Raw genomic sequence first — 21,054 nt, 5'->3', positions numbered from 1 at the left:
GCGAGTTCTTTGATAAAAATATTTTTGATTCGCAGACAAGCTTAGAGCACAAGTAAGCTCATCTAGACAACATGATTTTCTACACTTTTCAGAATATAATTTTATAAGTTAAATTGTCAAAAGCTGTCAGGTGTCTGATCTTCCAGTGATCAGAAGTAAACAAATATTGAAACAGTTGTTTGAAGGTAGGCATCACATTATAATAAATAAGTAGCAATATACTACTCTTTGGGAAAGTGCCACCTATATGTAGTTTAACATAAGATACAAATCATATTAACAGCTTCACAACACGAGAGACTGCTGCCAAAAAAAACAACCAACTTCAGTTCGGAATTTGCCTGTTGATAAAATATGGATGAAATTTATAACCATCTTTCATTCGTAGACATGCCTAGATCTTATATAAGCTTTAGGCATGTCCATGAACATAATAGTAACAGCATTTAACAAAGCTTCTTAACGAAAATAGTAACATCTTTTAATATTGACTAGGTTTTTCTAAAGACCTTTTGGCTGACATAATTAATGTTACACTGATCCTCTTATTAGCTTTAAACTATTAAATTAATACTCCGTATTGCCATATTTATATAATCTTCCAAGTAATAGTATTCATCGTACAAACCTCATCTACAAAATCTCCTCGAACATCAGAGTTTAATTCAAGAAGTAACTCAGTTGCCACTTGAGCTCGTGACTGAAAATAGAAAAAATTTACTATTTAAAATTTATACAATTATTAATAATGTATACAATCATTATTCACATTTCAAATTCTACGATCAGGTTCCAACAATTCCAAATCTACAATCATTACCAGAATGTACTCCGATTTACTCTAAAGAATTTAAGGTAGGTTATTTTACAAAGAGTAAATTTAGATGCCATAGTGTATAAACAATAGTACCAGAAGCAAACATAATATCATATACAACAAATTGTACTATGATATGTCTTTAATGACTTTAATTACTACATTTTCACAATAAAGTGGGACCATACCGAATTTTCCCATACAACCCAAGAGTTCTGACAGACACTTCCTTTATCTGTGATGTGACTTAAAGGGCATTCCAATGTAGGCAATGAAAAGTACTTTTTCTGCAATTTTAAATGCTTTTTCTTCACTTTTTCTGCATTTTAAAATATAATTTAATAAAAAATTTGCCAAAAAAACTTTACTTCAAAATATCAAATGTTTAAACAACTTTGTTCCTTCCTTCTTGAGTGGCAAGAGTCAATCCGAGGGTGAACTCAAACACTATCCATAACTTTTTTCCCCCGACACTAACTTTATTCACTTTATTCAGGCCTTATTGTTTTGAATTTACATCAAGGCAATTAAAAGCCATGCTTTATTTATTTGCCTATTTTGCTGTACCAAAAAAGCCAATTTTCCAGGAGAAAGAAAAACCATATAACCCTTGACCAAGACTGACTAAATCATCAACCACAATGTGACAAAAACCCATGAAAGTTCCTCCTATCACTGGGTTCAAGTTCCTTCCAAGACTTGAAATGCAGACTTTTCCAACATGGTAGAGGAAAGCAATCACTGTGCTAGCTACAAGGGCATTCAAACCCAAAGTACCCCTCTCCTATGCATTCCAACAATTTGCAATGACAAAAAAAAAAAAAAGAAGGCAGTGATCTTCAGGACAGATGTGTAAAAATTTGCATTCAGCCAGATAATAATTAATTTTGATTGTTGGAACAAACTATTATCTGCTGTTGTGGAAGTGTGTAGTGTGAATAAATTTAAGGAATAATTTGACAAATTATTAGAAGAGACTAAGAGGTTTTGTTTTTTTTTTTTTTTTGGATAATATACAAACTTGCTTCCTTACATCATTTGTCACTAGTAATACTAATATTCAGAGAAAATGGGTGGTGCCATGTAATTGGATTACCAGATTTTTGAGGTTCAATTGATAACTAATTAGCCTTACCAGATTTTTAAGGTTCAACTGATAACTGAATAGCCTTACCACAATTTTACTGCAATCCACATAAAATTTTACTTGATAATTTTCAATTAAATACTGAGATTTTCATAGAGAAATTAAAGAAAATAACCAAGGAGATTTTTATTTCTCAGTTACAAACAAACCAGCCCTCTACATGGTTCAATGTAAGTCTGATTGTCAAAAACCTAAAGAGATGACAAGACACTGCCGCCAACATCACGACATATGGCAGATTATTAGCATTAACTGAGTCTTACGATACAAGAAAGCAAGCTTATGCAGCACCAGCCAAAAAAACCCTCCCATTTCACCCATCCTTCACTCCATATGCCTGTCTAGCTCAGCCTTAAATTTATTCAAGCTATCAACTTCCACAACAAGCGAAGAAAGTCTGTTCCAGCAATCAACTACCCGATGGCTAAAGGCAAATTTCCACACATCTATTCTACAACTCTCTTTCCTCAATTTAAATCTATGCCCCATCAGGTACATAATCTGAAAAAGAGGACGAAAGCTTGCTCAACCCATTAAAGGCCTTATACAGCTCAATCAGATCACCTTGCACACGTGCCTAGTCTCCAGGTGCTGCAATTTGCAGAACTTAGGCCTTTCTTGGTAAGAGCACCCCTTCGTTTCCCTCACCAATCTTGTTGCCCTTCTCTGTATATGCTCAAGAAACTCTACATCCTTCCTAAAATGAGACCTCCCCACTAGCAGTGTCCCTGCTAGCAAAATTCCTAAATAACATTGACAAGACCCCCATTGACCTGCCCTGGCAAGCCCATCTACACTGCTCAACGACATTCATATCTGATTGCACGATTACCCCATCTCTTTTTCATTCTCCACTTCCCTGAGTGCAGTACCACACAATCGGTACATTTCTCTCGGGTTACTGCTACCCATATACAGTACTTTGCATTTGTCAATGTTAAACTTCAGTTGCCACTTCTCAGCTCATTCGCCCAACTTATTCAGATCCTGTTGAAGCAGCATACTGTCTTTGCTGTTGTTAACAACCCTGCCAACCTTTGTATCATCTGCAAACTTGGACATTAAGCCTGATATATACCTTCATTAATATCATTGATGAATACAGAAAACAACAATGGATTTAGCACTGACCCCAGGGAACTTCACTAATAACATTAGCCCATGAAGATCAGTATTCATTGATTAGCACTGTCATCTCCCATTCAACCATCCTTTATCCATTGTAGCAACTCACCCTTAATGCCACACCACTCCAATTTGTACAACCGTCTTCCACGTGTAACAGTATCAAAGGCTTTCCTGAAATCCAAGTTTATGATATCAAAATTATTTTTTCCATCCAGTTCCTTTGTGACCACATCATAGTATCCAATCAAATTGGTCAGACAAGATCTCCCTTCAACAAACCCATGCTGTGTCTTAACTATTACTGCAGTCTTTTTTCTAGATGATCCTGTGATGCTTATTAAACCAGTGACTCCATTATTTTCCCCAGAACAAGTTAAACTAACAGGTCTATAGTTACTCGTAGTAGTAGTAATAGTGGCATGTTATGCAAGAAAGCAAAGTGTATGAGCTTATGCAGCATCAGCCAAAAAAAAAAAAAAAAAAAAATTCACACAACCATTCCCTCTAAATGTTTGTCCAGTTCCTCCTTAAATTTATTTAACATATGAACTTCCACAACGACAGATGGAAGTTTGTTCCAGCAATTAACCACCCGCTGGCTAAAGGCAAATTTTCGCACATCTATTCTACGTCTGGCTTTCCTCAATTTTGAATTTATGCCCCCGCTTAAGTTCGTAATCTGAACAAGTGGAAGAATCCCATCAGAATTCATCGTGCTCAACCCATTCAAGGCTTTATGCACCTCAATCAGATCAGCTCACCGGTGCCTAGTCTCTAGCCACTGCAATTTGCAGAACTTAAGCCTCTCTTGGTAAGAGGATCCCTTCATTCCCCCTCACCAATCTTGTTGCCCTTCTCTGTACATGCTCAAGCAAATCTACATTCTTCCTAAAATAAGGCCTCCAGACCTGTACGCAGTACTCAAGGCATGGCCTGACCACTGCCTTATACAGAGGGACAATCACCTCCTTTTCCCTGCTAGCAAAATTCCTGTATATCATTGACAAAACCCATTGACCTGACCTGGCAGCCTGTCTGCATTGCTCGGAAAGCTTCATATCTGACTGCACAATTACTCCCAGATGTTTTTCATTTTCTACCACCTTGGGTGTAGTACCAAACAGTTGGTACGTTCCTCTGGGGTTACTTTTACCCATATGCAGTACTTTGCATTTGTCTAGGTTAAACTTCAGTTGCCACTTCTCAGCCAATCTTCCCAAATTTCATAGATCCTGTTGCAGTAGCACACTGCCATTACTGTACCCTTTGTATCATCTGCAAACTTCGACACTAAGCCTGATATAACTTCTTATTGATAAATATACAAAACAAAAGAGGTCCCAACACCGAACCCTGTGGGACTCCACTAATAACATTAGTCCATGAAAAACAGTGCCCACTGATTACCACACTCTGTCTTCTCCCACTCAACCATCCTTTTATCCATTGTAGCAACTTACCCTTAATACCATTCTGCTCCAATTTGTACAGTAGGCTTCAATGCACAAGTGTCAAAAGCTTTCCTGAAATCCAAGCATATGATATCAAAATTTTTTTTTTTTTTGCATCCAGTTCATTTGTAACCACATCATAATAGCCAATCAAATTTGTCAGACAAGACTTTCCCTTAACAAACCCATGCTGTGTCTGAATTACTGCAGTCTTGTCTAGATGATCCTGCAATGCATCTTTAACCAGTGACTCCATTATTTTACCCAGAACACAAGTTAAACTAACTGGTCTGTAATTACTCGTGTCACCCTTCCATCCCTCTTTGTGAATTCGGAATACCTTTGCACATTTCCAGTCCGTGGGGACCTCCCCTGAGTCCAAGGATGCTCTCATAATTATGGCTAAGGGTTTGCTTACTTCCTTTGCTGCCTCCTTTAATATAAATGGATAGATCCCATCCACCCTTGGTGCCTTTCTTATGTTTAACTTCAACAATTTCTCCTCAACTTTGCTCTCAGTTATTACAAAATCATTAAGCACCCTGCTACAATTTGATAACCTTCTGGCATTTTCAATCCTTAATAACTCCTCATGTGTGTATGTAGATGCAAAATACTCATTCAGTTTGTTTGCTATCTGAGCAGGTTCATCAACAGTCGAACCATCGATATCAAGTGGTCCAATCAGATTTATCCCCTTCCTTTTAGAGTTTATATAAGTAAAGAAATCCTTGCTGTTTTTCATAGCATCCTTTGCCAAAGATTTCTCGTAATCTGCCTTCACCTGCCTAACCTCCTTTGTGACTTGATTACAGACTAGCTTATATCTGCCATAGGCTTCTGTGTTGCCTGATAATTTATATGCTTCCCATGCATTTTTCTTCTCTGCCACCATTTACACCTAAACCTTGAACAATATTTATTAATAAGTATGAAACTTTTAGTAGCTTCCACGATTAATTCCTTGAATGCTCCCCACTTAGAATTTGCTGTTGATAACATCATCAGTTGATCCCACTGATGATGTTATCAACATCATCAGTGGGATCAACATAATATGTAATATGATTAACATAATACTGTAATATGTACAGAACTTAAAAATGTCTGAGACTACTGTAGTCACCTTTACAGAAGCAGAAACCCTTTCCTTTACCCCTGATGTAATTATATCTTTAAGTAAATCCCACATCAGTACACTGTGATCACTGCCACCTAGTGGTTCCTTTATCAGCAAATTCTTAATACACAAATGATTACTGCTGATAACCAGATCAAGAGTATTACCCTCTCTGGTTGTCTCTTGAACATGCTGCTGCAGAAAACAATCATCCAATAAATCCACAAAAGTCTTATTAGTGTGCAGGTGACCAACCCACAAGTTCCAGTCAACATCTGGGAAGTTAAAATCTCCCATTATAAGACATTCTGATTTACTAGCCCACTCTATATCTCTGTACAATTGTTCATTGTACTCATTCGAGTCATTAGGCCTATAATACACTATTACTCTTATTTTTGCTTTCGCAGTGCTTATGTCACACCAAACTGACTCAACAGTGCATTGTTCATCTATATCACCTTTTGAACCCCCTTTGTGAATTGGGGATACATTTGCACACCTCCAGTCCATGGGGACCTCTCCTGAGTCCAAGGAGGCTCTCATAATAATGATTAAGGGTTTAAACTCTTCTGACTCTTCATAATAGTGAGGATAAGGCTACTCCAAATATAAATATTCTTGCTGTATGTGCCTAATAAATAGCTCTCTTTATAAAATAACACCATATGACACTGTAACAGGTCACGTAAATGTACAGGTAACCCTCACATAACACAGTAGTTTGCTTGCTACAAAATCTCGTGTAATGCAAAATAATGTTATACGGGACTAAGAACCAGTAAAAAAAAGGGGGATTACGCTTCAAAAACTAACAAAAATACGCCTTTTTTTTATAACTATCGGAAACTTAATTTTTATAGAAGTAATAACTTAATATTTTAACTTTATTTTCATAACAGTAGTAACTTAAATAGTAATAACTGAACAAACATCTTACCTTACAAACTGTGATACTTATATCACAGTTTGTAAGGTAAGATGTATGTATGTTTATTTAATATCACAGTTTGTAAGGTAAGATAATTTTTACTTATATCACAATTTGTAAGGTAAGATAATGTATACTTATATCACAGTTTGTAAGGTAAGATAATGTATGTTCATTTAATTTTCTTCCTCTTCATCACTGTTAAGCACAACCTCTTCTGCAGCATCTAGATTTCATGTGCCTTCTCTCTTTAAAAGTCACGAACTGCACTCTTCGAAGTCACAATTATTTTTTATGGTTTCAAACAATCACAAGTTCAACAGCACAGAACCTAACCCAGTGATCTCATAACAAAATACAGCGGACTCCCACTTTAAATGATATGTGAAAATCGGAAGAATATTTTCTAGTTAGAAAAATAAAAATAAATTTACACTTACATACATAGCTTAATTAATACATACTGTAATATGTACATACTAATCGATATTTCTGTTCATTGACTTTTTTCTTTTTTTTTTTTTGTTGTAAAATTTAAAACAGTAAAAATGACAAGCAATTAATAACAAAGAACACGGCATGCACAAGTAGCAACAAACATGATACGGAGTAATGAGTTTCTGAAAATTTATTTGTTTTTTATATGAATATTTCACGGAAGTGGAAACACATTTCACCATAATAACATGAAAACCCACAGAATTCCAGCTATCAGTACTATAGCAACTGCATGAAGATAGAGTTTACAACCCATTTATACCCGTAGGGGCTTAGAAGGGAAGGTTGGGGCTCAGAGGGGAACATGCATTCTGTGTGCTATCAGACACTCAGTGTTTTAGACTAATGGATCCAATATCTTTCTATCTCAGAAGATTTAGGAGAAGTCTGGTTGGCCTGCCTCCCTAAAATCCACTCATGCTCACCTTCTTGATGTTAAGCCCTGTTTACTTAGGTGGCAACGAACGTGAAGAGTGATTCTCTTCAAAACGCCTGGTCAATGTGAAGAAGAAAAGACCAAACTCTCCAGCACATGACAGCACAAAGGAACAAATGGCCCTCAGTTCCCAGCAGCTCTCACTCCCCCGCTTACGGCAGCGAGAGGATCAGAGTGGAAGCAGAAGGTGCTAAGAATCTCTGGGTATGACCAGGCTGCCGTGCACGGAAAGTGAACTTGGCCTGTTACAATGTAAGATCGCTCGTCGGTGATTTTTTTTTTTTTTTTTTTTGTAGTTGTTGGCGCATAGGCTTCTGTGGCCATAAATGCACCTCCCAAGGTTTCTGCAGTACTTTGATCCAAGCCCGAGGCGAGAATCAAGCCCAAGGCGGGAATCGAACCCGCGACCTTTGGGTTGCCAGGCAGGTACTTTACCCACCTGGCTAGCCCGGTCGGCGCTCATCGATGAAGACAGGATATTAGAGCTGGAAAAGGAATTAGAAAATGTGAATTGGAATATCATCGGTTTGGCTGAAACAAGAAGAGATGAATCACTTATAAGTTTATCAAGTGGAAATCTACCGTACACCAATGGAAACAGTGAAAGGAGCAAAGGTGAAGTTGGCTTTCTGGTCCATAAAGATATAAAAAACATTTTGGATTTCAAAAGTACATTTCCAAGGGTGTCAAGACTACTACTCAGGATTTCTAAGAGGTACAAGCTAAAGGTTATAATGATTTATGCACCAACATCGAGCAATGATGATGAAGAGGTTGAAGAAATGTACACTGAAATTGAGTCTTCTAGATGAGCAGAAAACCCACTACACTATCATTATGGGAGACTTCAATGCTAAGTATGGAAAGAGACAAAACAGCGCAGAAAGGGGAACTATAGGAAATTTTGGAATTGGTGAAAGAAATGAGAGGTGAAAGACTTGTGGAATTTGCAGAATCATTATCAGTAATGAACACTTTTTTCAAGAAAAGGGTGAACAGAAAGTGGACATGGAAGAGCCCAAATGAATAACAACTAATGAAATAGACTTCATCCTCACTAACAGAAGATATATCATGAATGATGTTACTATCCTGAACAAGGTAAATGTTGGAAGTGATTACAGAATGGTAATATGCACACTTGATATAGAAGTAAGAAAAGAAATGAAAAAACTGACTCGAGTAAATAATATGAAGATCTTTGAGATAACAGACGAGGAGAAAAAGCAGTATGTACTGGAACTTAAGAACAAAGTTTGAGCTCCTGCAGACTGTTCAGGATGATATCGTCGAGGAATATTACAGCTTTCTGAAAGTGATAAAGTCCAAGAAACCTATAGGTAAAAAGAAATCCAAAGAAAAAAAAATTTGTCAAGAAACACTTGTCGTGATGAACCCAAGGCCACAAATGAAGAGCAAGATAAACACTAACAAGGACAAAATTGAGTATACTGAGTTATGCAAAGCCAGAGAGGACATAAAAATGTAGAACAAGCATTAAGGGAAAACAAAGGACTTAAATCAGCAGCCATTAGCAGTAATACAGAAAGACAAATGATACTGAAACTGAAGAATACCGATGGTGTACTTATAAATAACAGAGAAGGCATAATTCAAATAGCTGAAGACTACTATAGAGAATTATACAAGGAGCGAGGGAATAATGCCAGCAGTAGGGAAGATGGATTGCAAATTAGTAACACATACAACATACCTGATATCCTTTCTGATGAGTTAGAACATGCATTGAAGAAAATGAAGAATCAGAAAGCCCCAGGGGAAGATGAAGCTACTGTAGAGTTGTTAAAATTGGGAGGAAGAGACATAGCACAAAAACTGGCAAGACTCTTCACAAAATGCATTAGAAAAGGTGTTATGCCTAAGGAGTGGAATAATGCAATCATAGTTTTGCTGCATAAGAAAGGAGATAAATCAGAAATTGGAAATTATACACCAATTAGCTTGTTATCCCACATCTACAAGTTGTTCACAAGGGTCATTACTAACAGATTAGAAAGAATACTTGATGAGAATCAACCAAAAGAGCAAGCTGGCTTTAGGACAGAATTCTCAACAATGGATCACCTTCACGTAATATGACAGCTAAGGGAGAAAGCAAATGAACATAAAACACCATTATGCCTGGCATTTGTGGATTGTGAAAAGGGATTTGACTCCATACAGCTTAAGGCAATGTTTCAGGCACTGGAAAGACAAGGCACAGATATCCCATATATTATGATTTTGAAGAAAATATAGGAGAATGCTACCTCCTTTTTTAGACTAGACAAAGACAGTAGCAAATTTAAAATTGGGAAAGGAGTTCGACAAGGAGACACAATATCTCCGAAGTTGTTTACTGATGCCCTTGAGGAAGCTTTCAGAATATTAGACTGGTCGCAGAAAGGAGTCAATGTGAATGGAGAGTACCTAAACCATTTACAATTTGCAGATGACATTTTAGTCATAAACCACGATCCCAAAGAATTAGAGGAAAATCTTAATCAGTTATGCAGAGTTAGTAAGGATTTTGGACTAAAGATGAATATGGCTTAAACAAAAGTAATGATGAACAAGTATGCCATAGAAAGGGATATAATGATTGAAGCAGCAGTAATTGAAAAGGTGGAGTCATATTTGGGACAAGTCATTAGCTGTAATAATGATAAATGACTGGAAGTCAAGAGAAGAATATATTTTGGATGGATAGCATTCAGTAAATATGGTCACATACTGAGGAGTAATATCCCAATTTATCTGAAACGTAAAATAATGAACCAATGTATGCTCCCCACCATGACTTATGGAAGTGAAACTTGGGCACTCACCAAAAGAATGGAAGAGACGCTGAGAACTACACAGCGAAGAATGGAACAAATTATATTGGGAATCAGACTGTTAGATATGAAGAGAAACATGGATTAGGCAGCAAACTCAAATAAAGGACATTCTTATCAAAACTAAAGAACGAAAATGGTCTTGGGCAGGACACATTGCTCGAAGACAAGATGACAGATGGACTAAGAGAATAACAGAATGGTACCCAAGAGGAGCTAGAAGAAAACCCGGAAGACAACGACGGAGATGGACAGATGAAATTCATGAGTTTGTGGGTAGTAAATGGATGGCCATTGCACAAAACTGAAGGAACTGGAAAGTTGCTGGAGAGGCCTTCATCCTGCAGTGGATTGAAAATGGCTGATGATGATGACCCGTTTACAATTTATTACACTAACAGAAAAGAACTAGAAATTCAATAAACCAGAAATTGCAAATTGTTTTTATTGTTTTATGGTAGTGACCTCCAGAAATGTGCTTTACAAAAATATCATGAAGGCGATAACAACTAGCGAGTCAACAGCAGGGATTCCCAAAAATGAATGGAAACGTTGAAAATTACATCTAACATAATATGTAGCAGGGTTTTCCTAGCACAAAAGCTCAAAAATACCATGTTATGCGAGATTTCCAGCAATTCTCAAACTGTGTTAGAGCGAAGCCTTGTTGTAGAAGTACCGTTGTTGTGCAAGAATTGGCGCAATTTATCAATCATGCTAGAGTGAAACCGTTTTGTAGTACCATGTTATACGGGGGTTGTCTGTACTATATTAAATGCACATTTTTTGCAAATCACTGTTACTCGGCTCAATGACAAACCTCCGTTAACAACCCTGAAGATCTCATGCCCTCTCATCACCATCACTTCAAGAATGAGTTCTGATGACCTTTTGTGGACCAGTGATGGCAACCTTTCAACCAAAGCACTCAAATCTAGAGATCCTTCATATCATTTGTCAATCAGAGGTTATCCGAGCTTTTTCTTGTTCAAAATAATGTGTATGGAAAACAGATTACATTCCCATCCTAATAATATTTTTTGGCAGAGTTCATCAAATTTTTCACAAAAATACATCTGCATATCTTTCACTGTTCTACCCAGGTGTGCTCTTTCATGAAACAGATGCTCACTATTAATCATTCTTCATTACTACATAAACTGGTCCAATCCATCTGCAAAAAGTTATGAATATGTGATTGATTCCAATGTTAAAAAAAAAAAAAAAAAAAGGTATGGGGTAGTGGGATCCAGTACACCCTGAATATATAATTAGTTAAAGATTATACAACAAACAGCACACCTAATATTAAGTGTACTATCAATAAGAAATATAGATATTTTAATTAACAAAATGCATATACATACCATACCAATACTTTCCCTACTGAGAAAGAAGCTGAAAGAAAAACAAAAATGCCATTCACTAATTTTCTGCTTATGGTCAATTCAATATTGGTTTAATTAAAGATATAAAATGAATTTCCAGTCTTTTAAAATGGTTGTTTCCAAATTTTTTTTTTTTTTTTCCCTATATACAAACTGCTGAGTATCTATAGATTTTTCACATCTTTCAAAAGTTTGCAAGCAGTAAAACTTTTCCCTATAACATCAAATGTTGAAATCATAATATCAAAGATTTCCTCTGTACAAATATTTCATATTTGTTTCACAGATAGAAAGAATAAAGGCATATATGTTTAAATAGGGATTCAGTTTCATTTGAAAATCTACAGATATATATATCTACTCTCTGTATTTTGTACAGCACATTAGATGCCAAATTTAGTCATGTTCAGCCTACAATACAACTAGAAATTACACTTGCATACAAGTAAATAAGTGCAAATATGAAAAATACAGGTCAAATTTTTGGTCTTATTAATAAAACACTCCTAATATTTTTTTTCATCTCATCTCTGCTGCTGATTACAAATGTTCATCTTGGCATCAAACCAGCATCACTATGCACAATTTTGCAAAAATGACTTTTGGGCCAAGACCATCCGCAGCGGTCATTATTCAAGACATTTTTGGTTTTATAATAATTTTAAGATTTTTTGTTTAACAAGCATTATAAGTTGTAATAAAAAAAGTTTTAAACATATTAATTATGTAATTTGTTTAATTTCCAAAGATTGATTAGAAGTTTAATTAGCAAAATCCTGTTTTCCTTGTACTCTATATCTAATACTAATTTTTTAGAAAATTACATAAAAACAGTCTACTGTTCCCACTGAAAATATCATCGCACGTTTAAGTATAACACTTACAGCTTTTAGGCCATAATAGTGGAAAGTTTCTAAACAGAACTGGAATATAAATCTTGAACAGGTTCTTTTTTTGTAGTTCTATGTGATGATATAGCTTAGCAGTGATGTGCAAGAGTGAATTAGTACACTGTGATTCAAGCCCATGTGGACTAAATACAATTAATGATAATATTCTTGTTATATAACTGATTGTAAACTCCTCTAACCAAAGTGATTGTGACAGCGTATAAACAGAATTATTTAAAATTGTAATTTTTTTTATAAATTTTACATAATACAAACATATATACATACAAGACGATGAAAAAGTTGAGGGATTCACTTTGTATCTTGATATTATGATTTTTAGCGAGTTATGCCTTGCTGCAACAAGTCTGGTTATGCATCCAGATATAGTAACACATGATTCACCTGTTTATGTACTGTCAGCATGAATTAACATGCAGTGGATAGAAAGCACTTCATGTATTTCACTGCATTTTAAAATGAGAGATTTTACTGAGCATCGAATTTTAAAATGTTAAATCTGTTTTTAATGAAATATTAAAAACAGCGTTTTGGCAAAAATACTATGTCGTTCAAAGACTTCATTCAATGGTTTGCAAAATTAAAGGGTACCACTTATATGTTGCTGTGGCTGAGATTGAACAGCTTGTGTTCATGATATGATGAGAAATAACTGATCATTTAGGTAACCATAAGGTTCCTATTAAAGTTAGTGACATATCAATCAATTTTAACACAAGATTTCAGAATCTTATGCATTTCAGCCAAGTTTGCTGTACTTTGTCCTCATTGATCATCACAGAGGGCAGCAAGTTCTCTTATATCAGGATATTCATCAATGTGCTGCTGATGTACACTTTGTTTCTTCCATCATCACTGGTGATAAATTGTGGGTGTGACCTGGACACAGACCCAGTCCTCTCCAAAGCTCAAAAAAGCAAAATACGCCAGAAATTGTGCTTATATATTTTTTGAATCATATGCCATTGTTTATTGTGAATTTGTCCCATGTGGTAAAATAGCAAACCAGAAATACTAGAAAACAGTTTGCCAATAAATGCACAAAGCTTTTAAAAAAAAAACAGCCAAAAAAGTAGACATCAAGGAATTAATGTTTGTATTGTTATAACATTCCTCCACATTAGCATTAGTAGAGGCATACAATGCAAGAAATTTGGCTTATGCTTATGCAGCATAAGCAAAAAAAAAAAAAAAAAAACCCTCCATTCATTCCAAATGCTTGTCCAGCTTAGCCTTAAATATATTCCACCAATCAACCACCTGCTGGCTAAAGGCAAATTTCCACGCATCTATTCTACAATTGTCTTTCCTCGATTTGAATCTATGCCTCCTCATGTTCTTAATCTGAGCAACAGGAAGAATCCCATCAGCATTCAGCTTTCTCAACCCATTCAAAGTCCTATACATCTCAATCAGATCACCTCACAGGTGCCTACTCTCCAGGTGCTGCAATTTGCAGAACTTAAGCCTTTCTTGGTAAGAGAACCCCCTGGTTCCCCTCACCAATCTTGTTGCCCTTCTCTGTACACGCTCAAGTAAATCTACATCCTTCCTAAAATGAGGCCTCCAGACCTGTAACACAGTACTCCAGGTGTGGCCTGACCAAATTGCCTTATACAATGGGATAATCACCTCCCTGTACCTGCTAGGAAAATTCCTTTATATTGACAAGACTCCATGACCTGCCTTGGCAGCCCATCTGCACTGCTCAGCGAACTTCATATTTGACTGCACAATTACCCCCAGGTCTTTTTTACTTTCCACTTCCCTGAGTGTAGTACCAAACAGTTGGTACGTTTCTCTTTGGTTATTGCTACCCGTATGCAGTATTTTGCATTTGTCAATGTTAAACTTCAATGTTAAACTTCAGGTGACACTTCTGAGCCCATTTGCCAAGTTATCTAAATCCAGTTGGAGTAGCATACTGTCTTTACTGTTGTTAACAACTCTGCCAACCTTTGTATCATCTGCAAACTTGGACGACATTAATCCTCATATACCTTCATCAATATCATTGATGAATACACAAAACAACAATGGGTTCAGCACCAAACACTGGAGAACTCCACTAATAACATTTGTCCACGAAGAGCACTGTCCATTGATTACCACTCTACATCATCTCCCACTCAACCATCCCTTTATTCATTGTAGCAACTTACCCTTAATACCATACCTCTCCAATTTGTACAGAAGTTTTCAATGTGCAACAGTATTAAAAGCTTTCCTGAAATCCAAGTATATGATATCAAAATTATTTTTGACATTCAGTTCCTTTGTGACCACATCATAGTATGCAATCAAATTGGTCAGACAAGAACTCTTTAACAAACCCATGCTGTGCCTTAACTATTACTGCAGTCTTGTCCAGATGATTCTGATATGCTTCTTTAACCAGTGATTCCATTATTTTCCCCAGAATACAAGTTACTAACAAGTCTATAGTTACTTGTGTCACCTTTTGAACCCCCTTTGTGATTTGGTGATACATTTGCACCCCTCCAGTCCATGGGGACCTCCCCTGAGTCCAAGGAAGCTCTCATAATTATGGCTGAGGGTTTGCTTACTTCCTTTGCTGCCTCCTTTAATATAACTGGATAGATCCTGTCCACCCCAGGTGTCTTTTTGTTTAACTTCAACAATTTCTGCTCCACTTTGCTCTCAGTTATTACAAAATCACTTAGCCCCCTGTAGAGTTTGATAAACTTCTGGCATTCCCGTCATTGTATAACTCCTCATGTGTGAATGTAGATGCAAAATACTCATTCAGTTTATCAGCTACCTGATCATGATAATCAATAGTTAACCCATCTATGTTAAGTGGTCCAATCTGATTCATCCCTTTCCTTCTAGAGTTTACATAAGTAAAGAACTCTTTGCTGTTTTTCTTTGCATCCTTTGCCAAACATTTCTCGTAATCTGCCTTTGCCTGCCTATCCTCCTTTGTGACTTGATTACAGACAAGCTTATATCTGCCACAGGCTTCTGTGTCACCTGATAATTTAAATGCATCCCATACATTTCTCTTCTCTGCTACGAGCCCCATTAATTCATCTGACATCCATTTAGGCCTGAACCTTGAACAGTATTTCTTAGTTGGAATGAAAAGCCTAGTAGCCGCCATGATTAAGTAGTCCCTGAAGGATTCCCATTTAGAATTCAACGTTGGCAACATCATCAGTTGATTCTACTGTACAGAATTTAAAAACTGTCTGAGACCCCTGTAGTCACCTTTACGAAAGCAAAAGCCTTTCCCTTTAGCCTTGATGGTAAAAATAAAGAACTTTTCTGTTTATACTCCGGTACAACCAAACGGTCAGAGGAGTTCGCATGATAAATTGAATACAAGAAACAGCACCGTATTCAGCAGTCATGGGCTTGAACCCCAGTCACTCAAGGCACATGTACTTATGCACCCGCGCGCCTGACCACTAGGCTACGGCTACATCTTTAAGCAATTCCCATTTCAGTACATTGTGATCACTATCACCCAGTGATTCCTTAATCTGCAAATTCTTAATTCATGAATAATCATTGCTGATAATCAGATCAAAAGTATTACTCCCTTGGGTTGCCTCTTGAACATGCTGGACTAGAGCATGTCTGCCAGGGGTAAAAGTTAGTGATATTGTAGAAAAATTATGATCTTTTAAGGGCACAAAAAGGTGACACTGTTGTACATGTTGTACTAATAATGTTAAACATAGAAATCTGAACTTTACTGAGCAAGTGAGAAGTTAAGAGCTAGGACAAAATATAAAAAGTGCCTGAGATTTTGCCAAGACATGACAGTTAGGAGTTTATGATGAGAGCCTTGTTACAATTTGGCCTTAGAGAGATTGTGCCACGCTTGTGGGATAGAATATTTTTAGGGCATGGCTAGTGTTTGCTAACAAAGGGAGTTGCCTGTATAGAGAAAGCATACATGAACAGAAGTGGAGCAAAAATATTTGAGGATGCTACTGGGGCAACATTTGGAGGGTAAGAAAACTGCTATTTTGTATGGGGGGAGGATTACAAGGCCTGCTGAGTGTCCATATGTGACTAGCAATTACATGGACCATGTTACAGTTACTAAAAACACAAACAAGGCCCACGTGTACTTGATTATATGATAATGCCAGTATTACAGTAAATAAATCTGATGAGTCTGAAGTATTGGTTAGGTCATCAAATGATATTATAGGTATAACAAAAATATGGTGTCAATCTAATATTGGGAAGCAGAATTTGAATATCATGTTTATAATGTGAGCAGAAAGTGCACATTATAATCATTATATTCTAAAACAGTGCAAGCAGCAAGTTGCCAGCATAATAGTGAGTCAGTCTGTGACAAACAATGGGAAAACAAAAATAAGAGTGGAAGAGTGTTATAGACCAAATGAGTGTGATGAATATAATAAAACTATACAAACAGATGGGCCAGCAAATCAGAATATCTTATAATCGGGAATTTCAACTTTCCAAATAGATTGAAATTTGGGTTGGTCGTTTAGTCTGGACATATGGATGACTTTCTATACCATCTTGTAAAAATCAACAAAATATAAAGAGGACATTAAGGGTCAGGCCACAACTGAAATAGCATTAGCAAAGGCACATGATGCAAGAAAGCAAGCTTATATAGCATCAGACAAAAAAAAAAAAAAAAAAAACACCCTTATTTCACCCATCCATTCGCTCCAAATGTTTGTCAAGTTCTTTCTGCCTTGAATCTATTTAAGCTATCAACTTCTACAACAACAGATGGAAGTTTGTTCCAGCAATCAACCACCCACTGGCTAAAGGCAAACTTCCACACATCTATCCTACAAGTCTTTCCTCAATTTGAATTTATGCCCTCTCAGGTGATTATTCTGAGCAAGAGGAAGAAACCCATCAGCATTGAGCATACTCAAACGATACAAGGCTTTATACACCTCGATCAGATCACCTCACAGGTGCCTAGTCTCCAGACACTGTAAGTTGCAAAACTTAATCCTTTCTTTGTAAGAGCAACCCTTTGTTCCATTCACTAATCTTGTTGCCCTTCTCTGTACTTGTTCCAACAGCTCTACATCCTTCTTAAAATGAGGCCTCCAGACCTGTATACAGTACTCAAGGTGTGCCCTGACCATTGCCTTATACAAGGGGATAATCACCTCCTTATCCCTGATAGAAAAATTCCTGTATATCATTGACAAGACAGCATGAGCTACTCTTGCAGACCGTCTGCACTGCTCAGAAAACTTCATATCTGCCTACACAGTTAGCCCCAGGTCCTTTTCATTCTCTACCACTGTCAGTGTGGCACCACAGAGTTGATATGTTACTCTGGGATTACTGCTTCCCATATGTGGCCTCGCATAACGCGAGTTCGATTAACACGATATTCAGTTAACGCTATTTGAAAAATGATACCACTTTTCACTTTACACGATGAAAATTTCCAGTTAACGCGATCGTTTTTTTTTTTTTTTATGTGATAGTTGAAAAAGATTTGAATCGCGCGTTAAGCTTACCGTGAGTCCTATGGTCAATAAACAAACGTTTGCCTGCTGCCCGCCTTGGTGTGTTCCATCAACCATCGGAAGAAGACGTGTTTGTCTCCTACTAATAAAGTTAATGCAGACTTGCATTTAAAAATTCAAATTTTTAAATGAGCCAGATGAAAATGTTACCGCGAAGGAGATAACGGTAAAAGAATTAGATGAAATCTTTCGTATCGCATAGAACCTCAAACAAAAGGTTTGATGTTCTCTGCGATATTTATTTCGCCAGGGCCCAGAGAAGATTGTTGTCGGCTATCGGAAATTGATTGATGAAAAGAGAAAGTGAACACTGTTCAAATATTCCGCAACAGTAATTTCTTCATTGTGTATTTTATATCAGAGGTTCCCAAAGTTTCTCGGGGTCAGGGCGCCTTTAATGTCTCAGTAATTTTTTTCAAGGCACACCCAGACCAAAAGAAATACCTAACAGTTTCGTTTAGTAGTTAGGTCCAAACAACTTAATAAGAAATGCTGAAACTGTGAACAACCTCGAGCTAGTAGTTTGCGCGGTGTCCGACAGATGTCGAGTATCGCTGTGTTTCCCTCGAAAATTTAAAATATTCCGCAGCGCACAGTTTAAGAACCGCTGTTTTATGCAATAAACATTTAATTCCATAATTATTTTCATTATCTTTTACATTATATACAGTTAAAAAGTTATTTAAAAGGTATTTTTAAAATTCTTTATGGACATTCCAGAAGGTCAAGGACCAATTATAATTTTTCCTATTGGTTATGATATTCGATTAACACGTTTCCGTTTTGCGCGATGCGCTCGCGGGACGAATTAATGGAGTTAATCGAGGCCCACCTGTATTTTACATTTGTCAATGTTAAACTTCATTTGCCACCTCTCAGCCCATCTGCTCAACTTTTCTAGATCCTATTGCAGAAGTGTACTGTCATTAGTCTCATTAACAACCCTGCCAACCTTCGTATCGTCTGCAAACTTGGACATTAAGCCTGATATACCATCATCAATATCATTTATATATACAGAAAACAACAATGGACCCAACACTGAACCCTGAGGGACTCCACTAATAACATCAGTCCACGAAAAGCAGTTCCCATTGATTACCACTCTGTCTTCTCCCACTCAACCAACCCTTTATCCATAGCAGCAATTTGCCTCCAATGCCATACTGCTCCAATTTGTGCAGCAGTCTTCCATGTGCAACAGTATCAAAGGCTTTTCTAAAATACAAATATATGATATCAAAGTTATTCTTTGCATCCAGTTCCTTTGTGACTACATCATAGTCTCCAATCAAATTAGTCAGACAAGACTTCCCCTTAACAAACCCATGGTGTGTCTGAGCTATAACTGAAGTCTTTTCTAGATGATCCTGCAATGCTTCTTTAACCAGTGCCTCCATTAATTTCCCTGGAACAGAAGTTAAACTAACAGGTCTGTAATTACCTGTGTCTCCCTTTGATCTTCCTTTGTGGATTGGGGTCACATTTACACATCTCCAGTCCATGGGTACCTCCCCTGAGTCCAGGGAAGCTCTCATAATTATGGCTAATGGTCTGCTTACTTCCTTTGCCGCCTCCTTTAATATAACTAGATAGATTCCATCCACCCCAGGTGCCTTTCTTGTGTTTATCTTCAACAATTTCTCCTCCACTTTACTCTCAGTTATTACAAAATCATCTAGCTCACTGCCAGAGTTTACTTCACCTCTGGCATTCCCCTTCCTGAATAACTCCTCATGTGTGAATGTAGATGCAAAATACTTGTTTAGTTTCTTAGCCACCTGAGCAGGATCCTCAACTGTTGAACCATCAGTATCTAGTGGACCAATCTGATTCATCCCTTTCCTTCTAGAGATTACATAGGTAAAGAACTCTTTTCTCTTTTTCTTTGCATCCTTTGCCAAGGATTTCTCATAATCAGCCTTTGCCTGCCTAATCTCCTTTGTGACTTAGTTACAGACCAGCTTATATCTATCATAGGCTTCCATGTCACCCATTAATTTATATGTATCCCATGCATTTTTCTTCTCTGCCATATGTCTCATTAGTTCATCTGACATCCATTTAGGCCTAAACCTTGAACAATATTTCTTAGTTGGTATGTAAAGCCTAGTAGCTTCCAAGTTAATTCTTTGAATGCTTTCCATTTTGAATTTGCTGTTGGTAACATCATTAGTTCGTCCCACTGTATAGAATTTAAATACTGTCTCAGACCATCATAGTCGCCTTTACGAAAGCAAAAACCCTTCCCTTTACCCCTGATGGTAGTTACCTCTTTGAGTAAATCCCACTTGAGCACACTGTGATCACTGACACCTAGTGGTTCCTTTATCTGCAGATTCTTAATGCATGAAGAATCACTACTGATAATCAAATCAAGAGTATTACTCCCTCTAGTTGCCTCCCGAACATGCTGATGTAGAAAACAATCATCCAATAAATCCACAAAAGCCTTGCTAGTGTGTGAGTGACCAAGCCACAAATTCCAATCAATATCTGGGAAATTAAAATTCCCCATTATAAGACTCTCTGATTTACTGGCCCACTCTATTTCCCTGTACAGTTTCTTATTATACTCATCAGAGTCATTAGGCCTATAGCACACCCCTACTCTCAATTCTGATCTCCCAATGCTTACTTCACACCAAACTGACTCGACACTGCACTGTCCAGCAATGTCGACTGGCTTCACTTCCTTGGATTTTGTGTTTCTTAACTAATAGCCTAACCCCTCCTCCCTTTCTGTCCTGTCTATCCTTTCTGTACACATTGTACTCCCCCCAAATTCCAGTTCCGCATTCCTTATATCTGTGTGACACCGTGTCTCTGATATCCCAACAATATCTGTCTTTGATGTTTTGAGCAATACCTCAAATT

At 37.0% G+C, this 21,054-nt stretch overlaps 1 protein-coding gene across 2 annotated transcripts in view; it reads right to left on the bottom strand.

The window, feature by feature from the left end:
* The window catches only part of APP-BP1 (Nedd8-activating enzyme E1 regulatory subunit APP-BP1), a 237,617-nt gene that overhangs the window by 184,292 nt on the left and 32,271 nt on the right, over positions 1-21,054 (bottom strand). For both annotated transcript variants that reach the window (XM_090376930.1, XM_090376931.1), the window contains exons 4-5: positions 11,733-11,763; positions 629-700 (exon numbers count right to left, since the gene is read on the bottom strand). In XM_090376930.1, the coding sequence (XP_090233056.1) occupies positions 629-700; positions 11,733-11,763 (103 nt within the window). The remainder of the gene's footprint in view (positions 1-628; positions 701-11,732; positions 11,764-21,054) is intronic.

Source organism: Mastigoproctus giganteus, chromosome 7 (assembly GCF_048544385.1).
Source record: "Mastigoproctus giganteus isolate SK-2022 chromosome 7, ASM4854438v1, whole genome shotgun sequence".
Lineage (NCBI taxonomy): Eukaryota > Metazoa > Arthropoda > Arachnida > Uropygi > Thelyphonidae > Mastigoproctus > Mastigoproctus giganteus.
Note: the sequence above shows the minus strand (reverse complement) of the source record. Positions and strands in the feature narration are given on the sequence as shown.